The 19945-nt window shown below is 39.8% G+C and overlaps 1 protein-coding gene across 1 annotated transcript; it reads left to right on the top strand.

The window, feature by feature from the left end:
- Nucleotides 1-396: 396 nt before the first annotated feature.
- On the top strand, nucleotides 397-18310 carry GPBP1L1 (GC-rich promoter binding protein 1-like 1). The gene is made up of 11 exons (XM_009583235.1): nucleotides 397-1289; nucleotides 2163-2277; nucleotides 3500-3629; nucleotides 3978-4261; nucleotides 7036-7108; nucleotides 8298-8491; nucleotides 11218-11358; nucleotides 15092-15250; nucleotides 16007-16131; nucleotides 17026-17128; nucleotides 17384-18310. The coding sequence occupies exons 2-11, from the start codon at nucleotides 2218-2220 to the stop codon at nucleotides 17528-17530; spliced, it is 1416 nt and encodes a 471-aa protein (XP_009581530.1). The 5' UTR covers nucleotides 397-1289; nucleotides 2163-2217; the 3' UTR covers nucleotides 17531-18310.
- The last annotated feature ends 1635 nt before the right edge of the window (nucleotides 18311-19945 follow it).

The following is a 19945-nucleotide window of genomic DNA, read 5'->3' on the forward strand; positions in this document are numbered from 1 at the left end:
CGCATAGAGGAGATGAGGCACGTGGAGTGGCCAAGCCTACCTGCGGCCTAGTCTCGTTATTATTTTAGCAGCAGATTTTAAAATTGCTATGAAGTGTGGAATCCCTTTCATCAGCTGCATGCAGTTTCTCCACTCTTCCCTTTATTCTGATTCAGCTTGTTTGTATTGCCCTTTTGTAACCTAAATCTGGGAAGTGATCATTTAAAAGCAAAAATGCCCTTTTCAGGGACCTTTTTTTTTTTAATTAGATTATTTCAGGTTTTGTTTTGATCAGAGATCAAATAGCTTTTGGCAGTTGCACTATAGTTGCTCAATTTCTCCTTCTGTTCTTCTCTGTAGTCATACTTTGCTGTGTTTATGCCGCTTGTATTGATGGGGTTTTGTTTGTTTTTTATAGTGACTACAGTTCCTGTCTCACCTCTTTGATGGAAGAGATGATGACCCAGAAGTGAACTCTCCACTGTAGAACAAGAAGCTCTTGTGGAATAATTTGTGTCCCTTTAAAAGCAACACCCAGTCTACAAAAAATAGAGTAGAAGAGATTATTTTTGGACCTGGCATTTTTTTGTTCATGTGACCTATGTTTCAGCATGTAAATGGTGAAAAACGGGGAGATAAACATTTGTGCCTGCTTTTGAGCTTTATATTGAGTAGTGCTTAGCTCTGTGGAGCATTAACCAAGTTACGTGAAGACCAGAGTATATCCTAACATTCATTTTTTAAAATACTATACCTTTTTTTAGCAGATGTATGTGATAAAAATGAAGTTTATATTTTAAGAGCATTTGGGCAGATCCTTCTTGTTTAGATCTCAGTATTTGGGGCAAACGTTTTTATGTAACGTCGTCCTTTTTCCAGAGTGTTCAGGTTGATCTGCTGCAGATCATGAATTATCCAGCAGACTTGAGTGTATCTGTTCAGTATTAACCATGGTGTTGCTCTGAATGTTGTCATGCAGACTTGACAAACCTTTTTGTAATGTAAAGGCTGACTTCTATACTACCACGACCAGAGGAAATTTAATGAGGTGAACGTGGTCGTGGCTTTTTTTTTAAATATAAATTACCTTCTTAGGTATTTTTTTTTGTAGTGAGAGTGCAAAGAGAGGTTAAAATGAGCAGCTGAGGGGGTGAAGGGCACAGTTGGCACGAAGTGCGGCCTCTCGTGCTCCGCTTCGAGACGCACTATTGCCTCAAGGCTGGCCTTAGAGCATACTGGAGAAGGAAGGAACCCGAAGGTCAGTGAAGCACAGAAACTGAGGACATTGGACTGCAGAGGCCAAACTCAGGGTAAGTGATCATATGTACTTTTTACTTTGCTTATGTAGTGTTGACTTGTTCATAGATAAATTTAAGTTGAAAAATAAAGCAAAATGGTAAACTGGAGAACCTTTCCACAAAAAGGCAGAATTCAGTTATATAGAGCAATAATGGAATTTTCATCATTTTGAGCAGTGGAAATTGCTATGACGTGTTGGAAAGAACAATTCAGTTTCAGATTCCTCAGTGAGACGCCTCAACTGGTCGTCAGCTGAACTTCCATTAAGATCTTTTAACCAGCTTGTGTTCTGTTCCTAACCATTTGGTTTCTTAGCTATGAAAGCAGTTTCAGCATAGGATATTCCCTGGTGTATGGAAGTTGGTGGATCTGGATACAATTTTAAGTTGGGGGTGCAGGAGCTGGCATATGGTTGTCTTTCAGGTCTCTGATCTGCTCTCAATGTCTCGTAACATCATCACTGGTTTGGTCATATTTGATTTACAGCCTCTGGAATAAAACATGCAGTAATCACCCCTTTGTAAACTGAGACAATGAGCAATGAAAGAGTATATCCCAAATTCTGTTATGTCTTGATTTTACACATCTGTGCATTGTATGGCTTTTGTATGCTGTTCTGTTTTCTTCTCACCTCCACGCCCATCCTATCATGAATTTCATGGGTGTGTTAATTGTAAACAGGAAGTAACTGGGAATGTTTAAGTTCTTACCTGTTGTAGTCAGAGGAACAAAGTCAGCAGGGAAAAAAAATATGCTTAAGTGTAATATGAAAAACTACAACACTTTCCCCTCCTATTCATCTAGGCCAAGCTTTGGGAAATGAATTGTATTATTATTTCAGTTTGGAAAAGATGACAGTCAGGGAATGTTCTTTTAATTTACAGATCCTGGCCATGAGGTTTGATGCCTCATTTTATTGAAGGGAGACACTGGACCTAAATGGCGCAGCATGACTTTGTTCCTGCCTGGCTTAACTTCTCAACGCCACAGTCAACCAAGGTAACATTAATACAGATCACCTCCTTTTACAGCTATGACAATAATAAAAAGGAAAAAATTGCCCCAGTGTTTTGTTGAACTTAAAATGTTTAATTTTAACTTCTTTTGTGTTTTAAAGAAGGCTTTTGGAAACTTACTAAGGTGAAAATCATTTTTGTTGTCTTTGTTTCAACAAATGTATCCCTTTTATTTCAGAGGAGGAACAATCTTTGCATTCAGATATGGAAGTAGTTCAGTGTCTTTGCGTTGAGACTTGAGTGGGATCCCAAGTAGAAAATCATTAAAGAAATGGCCCTAAATCTGTGGGAGTCAAGACTTGAGCTGCCACTTATTTACAATTCAGAATATAATTAGCGTTTGATTTATGAAAATAATCTGACCCTTGCTGAGTAGTAGATTGATGATAAGCCCTTGGGCTCTTAACTCCAACCTCAGAAATACTCATTAGTTTTTTGCAACCTTAAAATGAGGGCAGTTTGCCTGTCACCTTCTTTCTAAAACTGGTTCTAGAAGCAGCTTAGGTTGACCCAGGAAGTCTGGTTTAGGACATTAACAATTTGTGTTACTTGTGCATGGCGGTGGAGAAAAGCATTTTGATAGCAAACCAGATCATGATGGACAACATTGATGTACAAGAAAGAATACAGCTTTCACCTTCATGCTTAAATACAAGGACACAAAAGTGATTTCAGGATATTTGATCCATTTAAAACAAACTTCTGGATTTTTAATAAATAAGGGAAAGTGAAGAGCAAAAGATTCTTTGGAATCTTAATGCTAGAAGCATAAATGTTTTCTATAGCATCATAGTTGTTTCAGTCCGAAAGTGCTTTAACTTACTTGAGTATCTCTGAATTTGTCAGACTGGATCCTCCATTGCTGTCTGCTCTTCTGTCTTTAGAGGGAGTGAATGAATGAGCACCTGTGTATCATAGAATTTCTTAAATGAATTTTGCAGAAAGTATGCATTTGCAAAGACCACTGGTAAGATTAGTGTGTCAGGTTCTCTCTGGTTCTGCGCAATTTGTGTGCCATTCTGATCAGGTTCACGTGATTGTTGACGTTGTTGGCTAAGCAATGCAGATATGGATGCTGTATTGAAAACTAGTACAGGAATGTGGGGTTTGGGGTTTTTTCAATTAACAAAATGTCACTGTTGGACTGACAGGCTCCTGGAGTGCCCTAATGAATGCTTCATTACATCACTTTTTACTTTCTGCAGTCCCCTGCAGCCACCTTTGAGAAACATGGAGAGCATCTTCCACGGGGAGAGGGCCGCTTTGGGGTGAGCCGTAGGAGACACAACTCTTCTGATGGATTTTTCAATAATGGGCCCCTCCGAACTGCGGGAGGTGAGTAGGAAGGATCAGAATGCAGCCTGAGAGCAAACATTTTGGAATATTCTACAGAATGAAGAATTCTGCAGAATATAAACAACATTTTCCAAAACTGTACCTTTTCAAAACATCCTATAAGAAACTTGTGCTATTCTCTCATGCCATGTGCTCAGGCCTTAAGGCGTTTCTGTGGTAGCTGTGTGTGCATTGTGTAGCTTATGATCACACAGTAGCTTAGTAAGTTTGGCCTAGTAGTTACCTAGTGAACACTGACTTAACAACAAGAAAAACAGCCTGATATTTCCAGTATTCTGCGCGCTGTGTTGACTTTTTTTATTTGCATGCTTATCTCCTTTTGTTTAGACTGCTGGCATCAGCCATCCCTTCTCCGCCATGATTCTGTAGATTCTGGTGTTTCTAAAGGAGCTCATGTTGGGCTTTCTGGCAGCCAGCCTGGCTGGCATGGTCCCTCACGGGGCCATGATGGTGTGAACCAGCGTGGTGGAGGAGGAACTGGAGTTCATCGCCACTGGAATGGCAACTTCCATTCTCGGAAAAGTTCCGCCTTTCAAGAAAAGCTGCCTGTTGAATCCAGGGAAGAGAAGAAGGAAGATAAAGAGCAGTTGCAATTTGAGGAAGAAGACTTTGTAAGTGTGTAGCTTCTCATTAGAAGTGGCAGCTGTGAGAAGTAGCTTTTCAGATCTCATTTTTATTAGCATTGATAGGTGGCGAGGATCTAGAGTTGCATTCTATTCTATGTTTGAGATCACAACGGATTTAACAAAATTATTCCAGTGCTGACAGGATGCTAATTGGTAGCCAGAGTCCTCAGGATTTGACGACCTGTTGGATTATGGGTTTTGGCATATTACTATATTTTGCCAAATAGTTATTGTGAACTGAAGACAGCATTGTAACACACAAGCCAGATCTTCAGCAAAACCCATAAGGTGACACTTTGGTCTGCCACAGGAAAAGTAGTTGTATTGACTTTGTGGCTTTGCTTACAAAGCCTTTTTTTTGCTCCTAAGTACATCTATTCGGCTATCTTCAGTCTGCCTGCTGTTCCTGTTTCCTGCATTCTGTACATGTTGGTGTTTGTGATAACCTTCCTAAGCTTGTTCATGACATGTGCTCAGACCTTTGCAACCATCTGTCTAGAATGTTCTGGAATAGCATTTTGTTATCAGAGATGTTTTCCTATCTCTCTGTTAATCTGTGGATCGGGGTTTCTTGAGCCGTTTCTTCCATCAGTATCTCCAATTCATCAACTTTCTTATCCAGCATTCTGATTCACGTGGTATTATCTGTATGATAGTCTCTTACATCCTGGCTCTGTTTTTACTGGAATATCTTTAGTTTTCCAAACTTTACTTGGGTTTATGGCTTTCATCCTTACCATTAGCATTCCTTAATGCTAATGCTTTGAGATATTCGCACCTTTTCTGCTTTCTTTTTCCAATTTAATTTTTTTTCTCCTGTCCCCTGATGAGGATTTTATTGTTATCAGACCATGTATTTTGCTTTTTGCATCTTGTTTCTTGCTCTGTCTAGGCTTTTCTTGACTAGTGTAATGAGGTCAATATCATCTGTAAGGTTCTGGTAATTCAGTCCCTTCACCTAATGCAATTCCTCTGACTTCATCTTCAATGCTAAAGCCATTGCTGCCTCCAGTAATGAGAGTTTCTGGTGATAACGTGCAAGCTTGTGTGTATCATCATCAAAAAAGCTCTGTTACTCAGCTTGTCTCTCTCAAAGGCTGTTTACAGCTGAAATTGTCATGGCAGTTTGATGGCACAGCTTCTATTCAGGAAGTTAGGAGTTGGAGTGGAAATAAATGAATGCCGCACAGCTGCTTCAGGCCAAAATCTAGAGTCTCCACTTAAATTGCCACAGGACCCAGTTTAATTTAAGCTGCTGGTTTTTTCAGTGAAGTGCCTGGGGGGTGATTGCATGGTCTTGTTCAACTGCTTCTGCTGGGAGTGGTACCCTGCATCACAGCGTGGTTAACACTTGGAGACCAGTGATAAAGCTTATGTGTAGATTTCTGTTAATCTGATTTCTCAAGAGTACTGTAATTCAGGATTTCTGTGAGCCTGTTCTTTAGACTGTCAAAAGCATTTTGAAATATAGAAGGTTATTGTAATGATTGCAACGGTGCACTGTTGTAGTTTGTCTTGGTCTAAATCTTTCTTCCATGTACTTCTTCATTGTCTTCTTCAGTGCCTTGAAGAGTGCCTTTCCACAGCTACATGGCTGTTTCTTCTGTAATTACTTCCCCCAATTTTTTTTTAGGATGGTAATACCACACACTGTCTAGCAGCAAACTTTGCTAAATAACTCCTGTATTGTCTTTGCCATAGTGGTGAAACTAATGTATACTGTGGTTAAGTGTGTAGCTGTTAGGCCTGCGTGGCTGACGACGGCAACACTTTTCCTGAAAGGTCAGCAAAACAGTCTGTTAGTGTAAGTTCTTCTGTGGTGTGAGCACCCCTGCTATAAAACTGACCTGTAACTAAAAAATGAAGCACTGAAACAGAGGAATTTCTAGGGTCTGAGGCAGGAATTTATGCTATGGTGTGACATTTTTTCCTAACTCTTATAGAACAGGAATGCAATATTTCAGAAGCTCATTATTAGAGACTTACGCTGTCACCATAGTAACTAGCATATGAAGAATTCATTAAAAAGAGGAAAAAGATGGCTTTATTTTGAACTGAAGTTATTTGGGACGGGGGAAGAGGAATAGCTAATCAGGAACACTTGTCACTGAATGCTTAGATTTTCTGTACTCTGCTTTGAGCTTGGACACATCTTTAGTTGTTCCACTAAGCTGAATTCTGGTACTGAATCAAAGGTAAGTCTGCAGAGAGCACTGAGTCTGCATGCAGTAGTCCTGAAAAGTGGACTCTGAAGCTTAATGTAAGTTTACATGTAGCTTTATTTGTCAGTAAATGTGTATATATTCATTATTCCTTTACATTAGGAGCCTACTATTGCTTTTGGGGTTTTTTTTTAATTGGTTAGTGCATAATTATTGTATAAAAATATTTGGGAAATGAGAGTAGATTCTTCATATACTGATGATGTGGATTCTGTTTTCTTTTTGAGCTGCCAATTAAATACCTAAATCTTTTATGTGTGTATTGGTTGGTGGAATCTACTTAATCGTATAGTAGAAGACTGAAGAGCCTATCCTGAACTCTCTGATAGTTCTGTTGGAAATACAGCAGAAGCCAAGGAGAATACAAACTTGATTTTTAGATGTCTTGTGACAAAGCACTTGCTTCTAATTCAGGTGCTCTTCAGAGAAATCTACCTGTACTCTGGGTTTCCAGAAGCATAATGTTACGTTAACACTGAATTTTTTTTTTGTTATATGCGATATAACGATATACTCATTTGCATTGTCTTTTTACAGCCATCTTTGAATCCAGAAGCTGGAAGACACAACAACCAGAACAAACCTTTAGGAACACCTTCTGGAGTATGGGGTAGGTAAAGGTATTTATATCGGAATGCTGATGCTGAAGCAGAAGGTTGTAACTGATGTTTAAATGCTAGTTTTTTAAAGCTTTTGAAGACTTAAGTGAAGCAGGCAGTTTGCAGCTTTCGCTCCTTTGTTGTTTTCCTCCCCCAATCTTCACTAATCTCTTGGCCTTTTTGTCTACTTGAAACTGTGCTTGTCTTGTCTTGTCATAAAAAAAACTGCTGGTGGCAGTAATGTCACTGTTTTGCATTTGCTCCCAGTCTTACTGCAGTTACAATTTCATGCAGACATCACCTGAAGGGCAGAGCAGATTTGAGTGAACTAGACATTAGTTCCTGACTTATGATCTTCATATTAGAAATACAGCAAAACTGTCATAATTCTGTGGTTTGGATTTATTTGATTTTTTTAAACTCAGAACAGGCTTGCTCTTGATTCTAATGTGGTATGCAAATATGTGCCTTAAAAAAAAAAACAACACAAAAAACAAAAACAAAACACCGAGTGAAACAAGGTACCGATTCTAGCAACTAAATATAGGTTTGTTAATCTCTAGTTACAGTGTAGTTAGATTAGTTGGGTTAGATACTGTAAATAGTACAAATACAAAAAAAAACCCTCAAACACTTCTTGCTATAGTACCGGATTGTATTCTTTTTGCATGCTTGTCAGGTAGCTATTGTTCTGCTCAAAAAATAATGAAAACTAGCATTTTCGCGGCTTTTAGCTATTTTTACTATTACTGGTTTTAAATTGTTCTGCTCCTGCAAATATGTTGATTTGGCCTAGGAAATATTAATTGTGCTTGTTTGTAAAAGCACTGTGTCTTTTGAGAGATAAGTTATGCGAAGTATTTTTGCTGTGTTAGTGAATTAACAAAGCTGATCCATGGTTGCTCAAAAAAATGCTAATGTCTGTTCTGATTCCTATAGTATGGTGGAAGGCTGTTAGCTGATGTCACTGTAGGTTTTTCCCTTCAGTGTCAAGGGAGCTGTTGTGGTTAAATGAAAAAAGATTGGACTTTGACATCCTTATCCAGTATCTTTGCTCAAAGCTGAAACAACGGAACAGCTGATAGCAGTCTCAGATGTGTAGCATCTAAGATTGAGAGGAGAGAAACTGGAGCAGTATACTGAAGCTGTTATGAAACTGAACAATTGTATTTCAGAATCTTTCTCATTTTATTTTTACAGAAAACCCCCCTAGTGCCAAGCAACCTACCAAGATGCTGGTCATCAAAAAGGTTTCAAAAGAGGATCCTGCCGCCGCCTTCTCAGCTGCATTTACATCACCTGTTTCTCACCTGGCAAATGGCAACAAAGCCACCACCATTGTCCCAAGCGTCTACAAAAATCTGGTTCCTAAACCTGCAGCTCCTCCTTCCAAGGTACAGGGGTTTCCAACCAAGTTAGTGAACTGCAGATCAAGGGAGAACTCTCTCCCTTGGCAAGGGAATCAACCCCCTGACAAATAGCAGGAGTTGGAATCCAGTAGTTTCTGGGGTAGTGGCCTTTATAGTAGAGGTCTGTTTACTGCTAAAATTGTTGTTCCCTGTGAAACTGCCATTTGGTCTTGTCTATACAGAGAACTAACCTCTCTTCTGACTATACTAATGTCTGAATGGGTGCGTTCTCATGCATTAGACAAATCCTTATCTTAATTAGACAAAACAAGCAATGCTAGAGAAGTGGAATGTGTGCTTCGATGTACTTGAATTGTTCACGTGACTACCTGGAGAAATCTTTATTGGGTTACAATACTTTGATGTGTTTAAAACACAATTGAGGCTAAGATCAGATTAGATTGTAACATCCTGCAATTTAGCTCTAATTTAGTTGAGCCTTAAAGACAACCTGGAAAAGTAATGGGTTTTGTGCTATAATTCTTTTACTGAAAGAAATATAGGAATGTTGAAAAAACAAGTAATTTTTTTCGTTTCTTAGTTCTAGGCTTTATCTCGCCCATTTTTCCTGAGAATCTACATGTATAGATGCCCTAGAAACTTTGTAGGATAGGTAGTGAAAGTATTTAAGACACTAAAGAAAATTAATAGCTAGGTTGTTTTTTAAAGAGGTGTCCAAATACTTTGAGTTCTATAACTTATTACTTACTAATGCTGGCTGCGACATTCCAACAAAATCCTCCCTATGATTAGAGTAGATTCGTCTTACACACTTCAAAGATAAAGGCAAAATAGGAAAGATTAACAACTTTTTAATAAGAAAGCAAGTTTAGAGTTTCTCTTAATTCAGACCAAATTCTGCCAACTACAGGAAAAATCCTAATGGTTAAAATGATTATCAGATTGTCTGCTGGTGTCATCAACAGTGCTTTTGTTAATGAATAGTGACCATTAGCAAAGCTAAAAGATGGGAGATTAGCATATCCTTAGGCAGAAAAACTGTGCATGATGCCTTTTTTTAAAGGTACAGACATAAAGCAGCTATGGTAGGATGCATTATCCTGAAGACTGTAGAAGGTTGTACAGAAACTTCAGTGCATAAAGTAGCAGAGGGGTCAAAACATTCCTTTTGACAAAGTCAGCAGTATTGGAAAGCTGTCACAGGCAAACTGAATGAAAAATGTTTTTAAGTTGTACCAAGTAGTATTGAAAGGAAGCGAACTGGTGGCAGTGAAACAAGTGCATTCTTTCTTGGCTAATTGAGATGGCTAATTGTTCACAGTCAATCAATCCATGAAGGTCATAATCTGCAGACGATTCCTTTTGATATTCATCTCTAGTTGTTGTGCTTGCATCTAGTGGCCTCCCTAAGAAAGCAACAGGGGTCTGTCTTTGAATTTGTCTAAGCTGCCCCTTTGTGGAAGCTGGGAGAACAACAATCAGCAGCTGAGAGCTGGGTATCTAAACAGTGCAACCACCGGCTCTGCGAAGAGAAACTTTTTGTCATAGTAATTCTACACCCTAATTGTAGTACCAGGCAATATTGCCCAGATGGGGATATTTTTTGGGTTTGAAAGGACTGTTTGGAATGTGTGCTGTGAATGCCGAATAATCCGTTCAGTAATGTGGACTGCCCTTGTTCTTGAGTTGGAGTGGAAGAGTAATGCTGATGGCCTTCCCTACTGATTTATTTATTTAAAAATTGATTAAAATAACCCAAAGAAGAGTGAGAACATACTGAAATAATGGCTTCTGCTTTCATTGCTTGCAGAATGCAATATCTGTTGCATCTTGGATTTAACTGAATCCCACTTGTGCATGAGTTATTTTGCTAATGACTTGAAGTTGGCTTCAGAAGTCTAATAGGTCAAAGGAACCAATATGTTTTAACGCTCTGACAGGTGTATTTCTTGTGCTACTTGATAAAAATTTTTTGTTACGATCCTTTTTGTAAAGATTGTCACTTCACAGTGTTTGTCCTTGGTTGCTAAGAGAGGCTCAAGAATAACATTCCAAGTAACAAAAACTTACCTTGAAGTCTTTGCTTTTCAGCCAAATTGCCAGTGTATTTGAAGGGATACTGCAGAAAGTATCCAGAGCAAAACAGCAAGTGCTCATGCACTTTAATGAACTGTCTGCTTTTTCTTCTTTTTTCTTTTTTTCTTTTTTTTTTTTTTTTTTTTTGCTAGATCAGTGCAATGATGGACACTTTCGGAGACCTAGGAAATAAATAATTTGCATTCTCAGCCTGGACAGAAATATTCCTTGATGTGCTTCTTACTTGCATAGGGAAAGTTCCTGTCAAGTGATGCAAACCCTTTCTTTGTGGCATACAGTGTTCCCATATGAAATGTGAATTTAATTGGGATATTTTACTTACCATCTGTGGGTAGCTGTAAGATGCAGTGCATTACTCGGTGGTGATTCCAAATAATGAAGAGCAATGCTGGATTTTCTGTTTGAGCTCTAACAGTGTTTTACTGGAGGGTGGTGCCCATGAAGCAGAATTGTGTGTGGTTTGGGGAAAATGGAAGAAGACGGGGAAAAAAAAATGGGTGTAGAGGTAAACTTGAGACAGTTCTTGGAGAGGGAGGAAAAGTATCCATACAAGAGCCAACATAATGTTTGTTTGTTTGTTTTACTCCTTGCAAGCAACCCCTTCTTGTGCCTTAGCATTTACTCTCCAGTATTTTGTGTTCTCTTCAATATAGCCAAGTCCATGGAAAGCCAACAGAAGTGAACATAAACCAGGCTCGCTTTCCTCTAGCCGTGACTCTGCCTTTACCAGTCCAGTGTCTGTAACCAAACCAGCGGTACTGGCGAGTGGCTCAGTCCTCACCTCTCCCAAAGAGGTAAGAGGTTGGGTTTGAGGATAAGGTAGGAACTTTTATCACTATCACCTACTATAGCTTAAACATTGTAAGGTCCTCTGTACATGGTATACCTACCTTTGCACCCTTGAAGAATGACTCACTTGTACATTCTTGGCACATTCTGCCACGTCTCTGATACACTAAAAGGAATAAAAATGTGGTTTACCTGGATATAAAGCTATTGGCGTTTGTCCAAATGTATTAGAATTTCCCTCCAATATAAAAAAAAAAAGTACTAATGCTTTAAATAGTGTTGCATAACTAGACATACGTAGACTTGGTGTTATCAGAGTGGAGGTACCAAGAACTGATGTGAACAGATAGGTAAACTGATTCCCATGCTATTCTTTAATATGGGAAAAGAAGGGGAAGGAAGGTGATCTGCCTCATTTCCTTTCTCTAGGAGAGCAACAGCACAAGTAATGAGCTCTGAGAGGGTTGAAGGGATTTAATGTGTGTACATGTCTCTTCAGCTACACTGCCTGTTTTTAATTTTGGTGTTGGAAGGAGGTGAGGTGGAAACTGACTTACTTCCACTTTTGGTCTGAAGTATGGAGAGAACCTTGCATATAAATCTGTTAACACTTCAGCAGTAACTGTGACAAAACACACTTTGGCCAACATTTCTATGCATCACTTTATAGCTTATATACAAAATGCTGTTTTGGAGCTTGAAATTCCACAAAGCTTAATAGAAAAGTGACACTGAATAACTTTTCTCCTCTGCTTCTGGGAATTAAAATTCAACAGGTTTGTGATCATGTGTAAAAAGAACACAAATAAAACAGACTGTGATAAGTGACTTATTCACATAATTTGAAATGAGGGTGTTTGCGTTTCAAGTGTAACAGTGGTTTTTTTCCTAGTTGTGTATTTGTCTTTTTCCTTTACAGATCTTACTTCTAAAATAAGACTTTGTCATCTTTGTGATTTTCTGCTTTGCAGGCTTTAGCTTGCAACTCCCTGTACTTTTCTGCTTTAGCCACTGCTAAGTGTAAAAGAAGTCATTAAAAACAAGCATTCACCTACCACTTTGACAAATAGATCTTACATTGTATCCCTTTCCCTTACCTTGCTTTTGTCTGTCCTCAGACCGAGTCCTTTGTGCTACTGACAGCCTTCCTTTTTGTGTGATTGCACAGCATAGTATGGACACCTTTGCAGCATAAATATGTAAACTTAAATAGGCTTTCACCTACAGATAGATACCGAGAAGGGCATTCACTTTATATCATACGTTAGTAACACAAGTCTCCATTATTTTATTCCACCACCACCATCCCCCCCAAGAAGGTCTTACCTGAAACTTTAGTCAGCAAAGATGTCAGGTACTAATCTGATAGCAGGAGCAGGCAGCTGGGTTTTCCCTAGAACAAGCAGTACTTCCTTTAATACTTCTTATATTACCAGCGTAAATCAACTAAACAAAAAGGGCTTCAAAATTCCTCCCAACTAAAATTGAACATTTGTAATACATTTTTCTTTTAATCTGTTAGACATGCAGTATGAAAACACAGGACCATGGCCAGCAAATACTACTGTAATCCTACCTCCACAGGCCTACTACAAGTAATCTCTGCCTTTTTATTTCTGAGATGGGGATAATGCCCCTCCTGCAGAACTGTTGGAAATAGCACCTTTATTCATAAGAGACCAAAGTGTGTTGAAAACCAAAAGGGTGGCAACTAGGACCGGCACCATGGCCCCACAAGCCAGTCTAAGATAATCAAATTAAGATACAGTCTGAATTCTTAAAATGATACAGGATTACTTTTCTGTTAGAGTAGCTATCCCTGTTAAAGAGACTGATATCTGAACAAATCTGAGTTTATGCATAGTGCTCTCATTTAAAAAAAAAAAAAAGAGTAAACGAGAGATGCCTTGATGTTTCATTCAAAGGGCTAAACTTACCTTTAGAAAAGATGTCAAAAAATGACTACTTGTACCCCCTTACATAACATTCTCTTCTAGTATTATAAAGCCTTCTACAGAAAGTTATGAATAAAATTAGAATTGGGGTGAAATTCAGTTCCCTTTAGGACTGTTGTTTCTAAACCTTAGCTTTAACTGTCTTCACCTAATGTGTAGAAATTAAGTTTTAGTACCTCAGCAGTTCTGTACAGTGCCATTAAAACAGCTCCTTCTAGCAAAGAGCTCAAGTGCTTTAGTAGAGTATTCCAAATTACCAGAAGACATCTAATTTTCAGTCTCCTTTGTTCATTGTTACCTTCTGTCATTGCAGTCAAACTAATTACCATGTTGAGAGCTTTAATTTCAGTACTATGCTAGCTTCTTATCCTAATATTCACAGTCACTTGTTATGTCTGTTACAATTGCTGATTTGTTCCTTACTGTGTTGAATTAGGCAAAATCTGAAAAGGGCACCTGAGAAATGTTTACCATAAGACATTACTTTCAGCATGCACTTCCCTGAAAGGCATTATTGCACACCAGTGTTTCATGTGCAACAGGCATTAGAAATATGAGCAGCAGTTGCTGCCTTGTTTTTGTTTTGCTAAATATTTTAGTTCCCTTGATCTTTGCTCAGAGCACTGTGAGTATGGTAAAAACACTTTGCTAAGGAGATTCATTCTGAAGAGCTTGAAATTGCAACCTTCCCACCCTAGTTTAAAAAAAAAGGGGGGGGAGGGGAAGAGAAAAACACTGCACACTTTAGGAAATTTTACTCTGTTTTAATATTGAGAGAAAAATCAAAGCAAGTAAGTGAAGGAAAAGAATAGTTTTGCGTGCAAGATTCTAGTGCCCGGTATCCATATTGATGAATAAATTCCGTGTTAGTCAGACGTTAACTCCATATATGAGCAGAAGGTTAAGATATTGGGAACTTTGACATAACCTGTTTTTAGATTTCTTTTGCGTGTCCAGTCAAAATGATGGAACAGATTAAATTGAAAGCTCATCTTGGTTAGCAATGTTTTTATTGCAGTGTCATGGCTGGGGCACTGCTAATGTGCAAACTGTTCTCAGATTCAAGATAATTCAGAAAGCTTAAACACTGTGGAAGAGCATGGGAGGTTCCCTTGGGTTCATGAATTGAGCTGAGCAGATTTCCCACAGGCTCCAGGGTTGTCTGTGTCTGGCTACACACCGAACTATCTGGGCTTCGAGCGTACATAGGAAGGAATCAGCAGCGTGCTTTCCAGGGGAGGATACCGAGGCTGTGGCTACCTATTTCACATCCAGTTGTGGTTAGTTAAGGATGTAACCACTCCCTGAAAAGAGGTTACCACCCATACCTTAATTCCAGGGTACAGTCTGTCAGGGTGGCTTAAGACGCAAATTTGAACTGAGCCTAATCTCTTTAATTTTTTAATTTTCGTAAGGTAAGAGTCCTGCATGAAGTTCTCTGCCTTAATATTCTGTTGTAGGCTCCAGCATTGCTTGAGAGAGTTACATTGCCAAGGAACAAAATAAATGTATTCTTGGCCATGAGAATTGACTCCTAGAGGAAGAAAAAAATTAAGAGTCAATAATGGTAGGTGGGAGAACAGTGTGCTGCTAAGGGAAGAAGTGAATGTGCAACACCCGTCAGTATTTTGATGGGATTTTGACATTATGGTTTTTTTGAGGGGTTAAGAGCCAGCCAAAGAACTGATGGGTGTTTGAAAGGTGTAAGCACAGACCCTGAAGAGGGCCCCACCTTCACAGCAATACAGTTTGAAAGTCTCTATATTCTACCTTCCTTGTTTAGAGTCCTTCCAGCACCACCCCTCCCATCGAGATCTGCTCTTCACGCTTGACGAAGCTGATGCGCCGTACCACTGATAAAAAGAGCGAATTCCTGAAGGCACTGAAAGATGATAGGAATGGGGAGATAACAGAGAACAGAGAATGTGACAAGCTGGATGATGTAAGATCACTGTCCTTAGTGTATATATGATCATTATGTATTTAAGGAGTTGGGTACTAAAAAAAACCAGAGCAGTTTATGTAATTCAGGCTCTGGAGGAGGAAAGGAATGACTTCCATTGGTCTGGCCCACATGCCAGCGGAAGTAGTGCACAGCACTGTGATGAAGGGAGGTCCATAACATAATGAAATGCAAATGGATAAGTAATAAATGAGGTGGAAGGGGAGGTCACAGATGGTGAAGGTAATCCAGATTTTTGCAAGGATTCTCTAAGGAGTGGAACAATACCATATTTTAACATCTTAATTTGCTTTCAAACTTCCTTGTCAAACTATATCCACAGGAAAGTAGAACTCAATGCTTGTGAAAGGTGCAAGACAGTGGCTCAAGCCTCAGAGGCTTGGACCAGACCCTAAATGCATACATCTGTGGCTTAATGTGTATGTAAAGGGCGTCCTTAGGAGTATTTCATTCTCATAGTTTTCTTACTCTCACTCTGAAGCCACTGATGATGGCTTTGTAATGCCAGCACTTACTCCCTTGACACAAAAGTGCAGTCCACTAAGTGTTGTTCATGTTGTGTTGTCTTGTCACAGCGAGGTAGAAGTTGCTTTCAACCATTATCAGTCCAGGCTCCGTAAAAAAACACTGACTCAAGGTGAAAGGATTTACTTCCAAAAGCAGAAGCTTGAACTTGGAACTGTGCTATTGGCACGGTCTGTGCAAGCACACTTTGATGCTATTATTTTTCTTTAGATGGAGAGCAACAGCACACCAGAACCAAAGGAAAACTGGGAAGAGAATTGCCATCAGAATGGCCTTTCTCTCCCTTTGCCGGAGGAGGGGGAAAACCTCTCTCATTCATTGGAAGCAGAACACAGGTAAGTAAACGGCAAAATAAAGTGTCTGGGGTAAAGGAGGGTGAGTCCTCGGACTGCGTGAGGAGAAGGAAACTATTTTCAAAGACAACTCTCTTCCCGGGAAGCAGCAGTAGCTTTGTGTATACTGAGCTAGAAGCGTGTGGGCTTCATGACTAGTGCTGGACTGGGTGGAGTCTTACTGAAAATAAAACAAGACACTGATGACAGGTGAGCCAAGACTTTACCAAGGTCTGTAATTAAATTCCAGTGCTTCTCTAGTGTCACATCCCTATGTGTTAATGCTGCCTAGATATTTACCTGCCCACACCAAGAATGAGCGCAAACCTTGTGTGATTCTGGTTAATTTAAAGCAGGTGTCCTAAATTGAATGGTCTGAAGACTGAAGATAGACCCTCACACACACACCACTTTCTTTCTGTCTGCACTTAGAATATTCCTGTGCTGCTTTAAATGCTGCAAAAGTGGAGGAGAGTTAGGAAAATATTTACCTAGTATCTCAGCTTGTATCTCACTTCAGTGAGTAAGCAGTGTGTGAGCATCTGGTGTAAGCGGATAGTAAATTTTAGGAGATTCTGAGCTGCGATACTGGTTTGATTGCCTCATGTCCTCCTTCAGCATGCTTGGGTAGAATTTCAAGTCTCTGCCTTGCTTTCCTTCTGCCAGGCTATTTACCCATTGTACAGGACTGCTGATGATTAAATATTCGTAAAAGACATTGAAAAATGTTGGGTAAACAGGAAGCATTGTTGAAGTAGTCTCTAATATAGAAGATTCCCTGGTGAATTGGGAGTGAGTTAATACAAAACCTTGTGCTTCATGGACAAAATGTTCTCTCCTTTGCCATTGTTCCTGTCCTTTAATTCCTATGCACCTTTTATTTTCTCCCCAAATCAGGTTATTGAAAGAAATGGGATGGCAGGAATATCCTGAAAATGATGAGAACTACCTTCCCCTCACGGAGGATGAGCTCAAAGAGTTCCAAATTAAATCAGAGCAGGTATGTTTACAGCTCTTGCTGCTTGTGACTGCTCTTCTCCCTCTCCCTTCTCATGCACAAGTCTTTTGAACATCCTTAAGAATTACACCGCAGAATACAAAGAATTGAAGTGAGATTGTAGTGCAATTGATGATTCTGCATTATCCATGCAAAGTGTGTGTGTCCAGTTAAATATATAATTTGTGTCCACAGATGGTTAGCGACAGTTACTCTCTGCACTTTTGCATGTTTTAAAACTTGCTTTCATTCCTACAGCGAAGAAGAAACGGATTTGGGAAGAATGGATTTCTTCAGGGCCGCGGCTCCAGCCTGTTGTTCCACTGGAGAAGCACTTTTAAGACAAAGATTGAGGACTCAGACACAGAAACTAGTAGCAGTGAAACGTCAGATGACGATGCCTGAAAGTGGGCACAAGAAAATTAAAATAAATAAAACCAACCCAATAAACTCAGTTCATAGTTCAACATGTGTTCGGGGTTGTATAAACTAAACAGAGTTTATTCTGTCTCCAGTCTGTTCAGTTTTTTCTTTTGTTGTTGATACTTCATGCACAAGGGAAATAATTGTATCCCAAAGAAGAGAGAAATTGGCTTCTTTAGCTTTTTCTTTTGGTTTTGCCCTAATGCTTAATAGAAGTTTGTGCAGCTAGCAAATTTTGACAAAAATCCCTTGTGGGGCAGTGCACAAGTTCAGTCTTGTAAGCAGGATACAAGTGGCTGACTGATCTTTGCAACAACAAGCTTCTAACAGTGCCGCCTGCATTACATAATGTCGTGCGGTAACAGTGTGCTAAAACAATCATTGTCAATGACAAAATGGCTATTGAAGTTCTAATTATGTTAAATTAATGCTAATAACATGAATTTTTTATTTTATTTTATTTTTTTTTGGCGGCTCGGGGAGCTTCATCACTTAACCAGGCGTTTGTGGTTTTCTTTTTTTGGGTACAGCTGTAAAATATTTGGATATAGGAATTGTTTGTGTTCTTCTTCTTGCAGCCTTGATATTCAGGGTGGATTGTAAAATATAAATTTTTTGTGAGATTTCAAAGATTAAGATTATTTTGATAACATTATTTACAGATTTAAAAAAGTGACTATCACATTGAGTCTGTATGAGGGGGAAAAACTACTGCATCAAAAATAACTAACTTGGAATAAATATTTTGCATCAGTTTGCCAATTCTAATTGTCTTTCTTATGTAAGAAAAGCTTTCCTCTAAAGGGACCTGCAACTTTGGGGGTTTAATAGCACTGGGGATAAATAGTTTCTTCTCCCGCTGTATTTTTCCACTTGGCAAACATTGCTGTAGCGCTCAGACTGCAGGAGCTAAACTCTTCCTTTAAGAAGGGAGAGGGAGAACAATGGTGAGATGATAGCCCATGTTTGTTTTTTTTTTTAAAAAGAAACGAAAGAAAATAATTCAAATTATCTTCCACTAAAGCAGTTTGCTTTTTTTTCCGCTTCATACAAAATCGTGAAGCTCGACTGGTCGGTGTCACTTGTTCCTAGTGCAATGCTGCTGTTTATGTTCACAACATGGCAAGGGAATGTCTGAATCCAAAGCTGTTTTCATTGAAATCTTTTTTAAAAATTCATGAAAACATTTCTATTAGATTAAAAAGGATTTTACAAACAACTCAGTTGTGGCCTAAGCTATTTCAGTGTCTGTTTTAAGTTCAGCTTGTACACAAATGTTTTGGATTGGAAAGTATTTGCATGGTTGCGCACTGTTTGCAAGTGGGTTGGATGGAATTGCACATCGAGTACGAAATCCTGGTCTCGCTTACCTGGGGGGATTTCACCTGAGGTCTTGCTTGGGTTTTTTTAATCCACTCCTGACCAGGCAGAGAGGACAGATGTGTAATGAAATTTTAACATTCAGCCGTGAATCTTTGCATCTGGACTCAAGGTAACACTCGGCGACAGCAGGTGTAACTCTGCTACTTGTGCCTTTAGTTCCCGCCGACACGGGGACACCGGCGCTGCAGTTAACCCCCTGGGTAAGGGGTGAGGGGTATTTCTTCATCGCTGCCCTCTGGAAGCCAGGCTCAAGTCGCTGGGAATGCTCTGGGGAGCGTTCGGTCTCCTGTAAGACATTTCGCAGATCGTCTAGTTCCTTTTGAAGGTCCTACCTTTGGTCCCATCAGACATGGCTTTTCCATTTTTTTAAAATTTAATCTCCTACGTCCATTTAAGAGAAAAATTATGCAAATGTATTTGCACTGTTGTCAAAAAATGGGGTAGGTTTAAAAAAGTCCTTCACAGCCATGCTGATAACCTCTTGTAACGGGCAAAGGAGATTGCTGAACAATTCCAGTCTAGAGCAGGGAACCTGCCCGATGCGGGGACTGCAAAGCAGCGTGTGTTTCGTGCCAAACTCTTCAACTTCTGTGCCCCGACGCTCCGAGGGGATGTGCGTGGTTTAAACGTCGATGAAACTTCTAAAGTGTTACTGACTGCCTCTGGGAGAGCCTGACGGAGCAAATCCCCACATAGCAAATGGCAGCTTTTTCCTGAGCAAATCACTCATTATCCGTGACTGGTATCACTAGCGGCAGCGTGGGCGGGTGACCTACAGCACCCTGAGAAGAGCCTGCGGGTGCTCCTCACCTGAGCTGAGAGGGGGGTAAGGACTGAAGGAGGGGAAGTCATTTTGGGAACAAGGGAAGGGCCCTGGACACCTGCGGCAGCGGCAAGGGGGCGGTCGGTAGAAGGAGCTGTTTCACCTGGGCGCGGAGGTTGCTCATGAGCTTAAAGGCTGCGGTGCGGGGCTGTGAGCTGCTGCAGGGAGGAAAAGGGGCCCTCCCGGGGCCC

The sequence above is a fragment of the Fulmarus glacialis genome, unplaced genomic scaffold (assembly GCF_000690835.1).
Source record: "Fulmarus glacialis isolate BGI_N327 unplaced genomic scaffold, ASM69083v1 scaffold14118, whole genome shotgun sequence".
Taxonomy (NCBI): Eukaryota; Metazoa; Chordata; class Aves; order Procellariiformes; family Procellariidae; genus Fulmarus; species Fulmarus glacialis.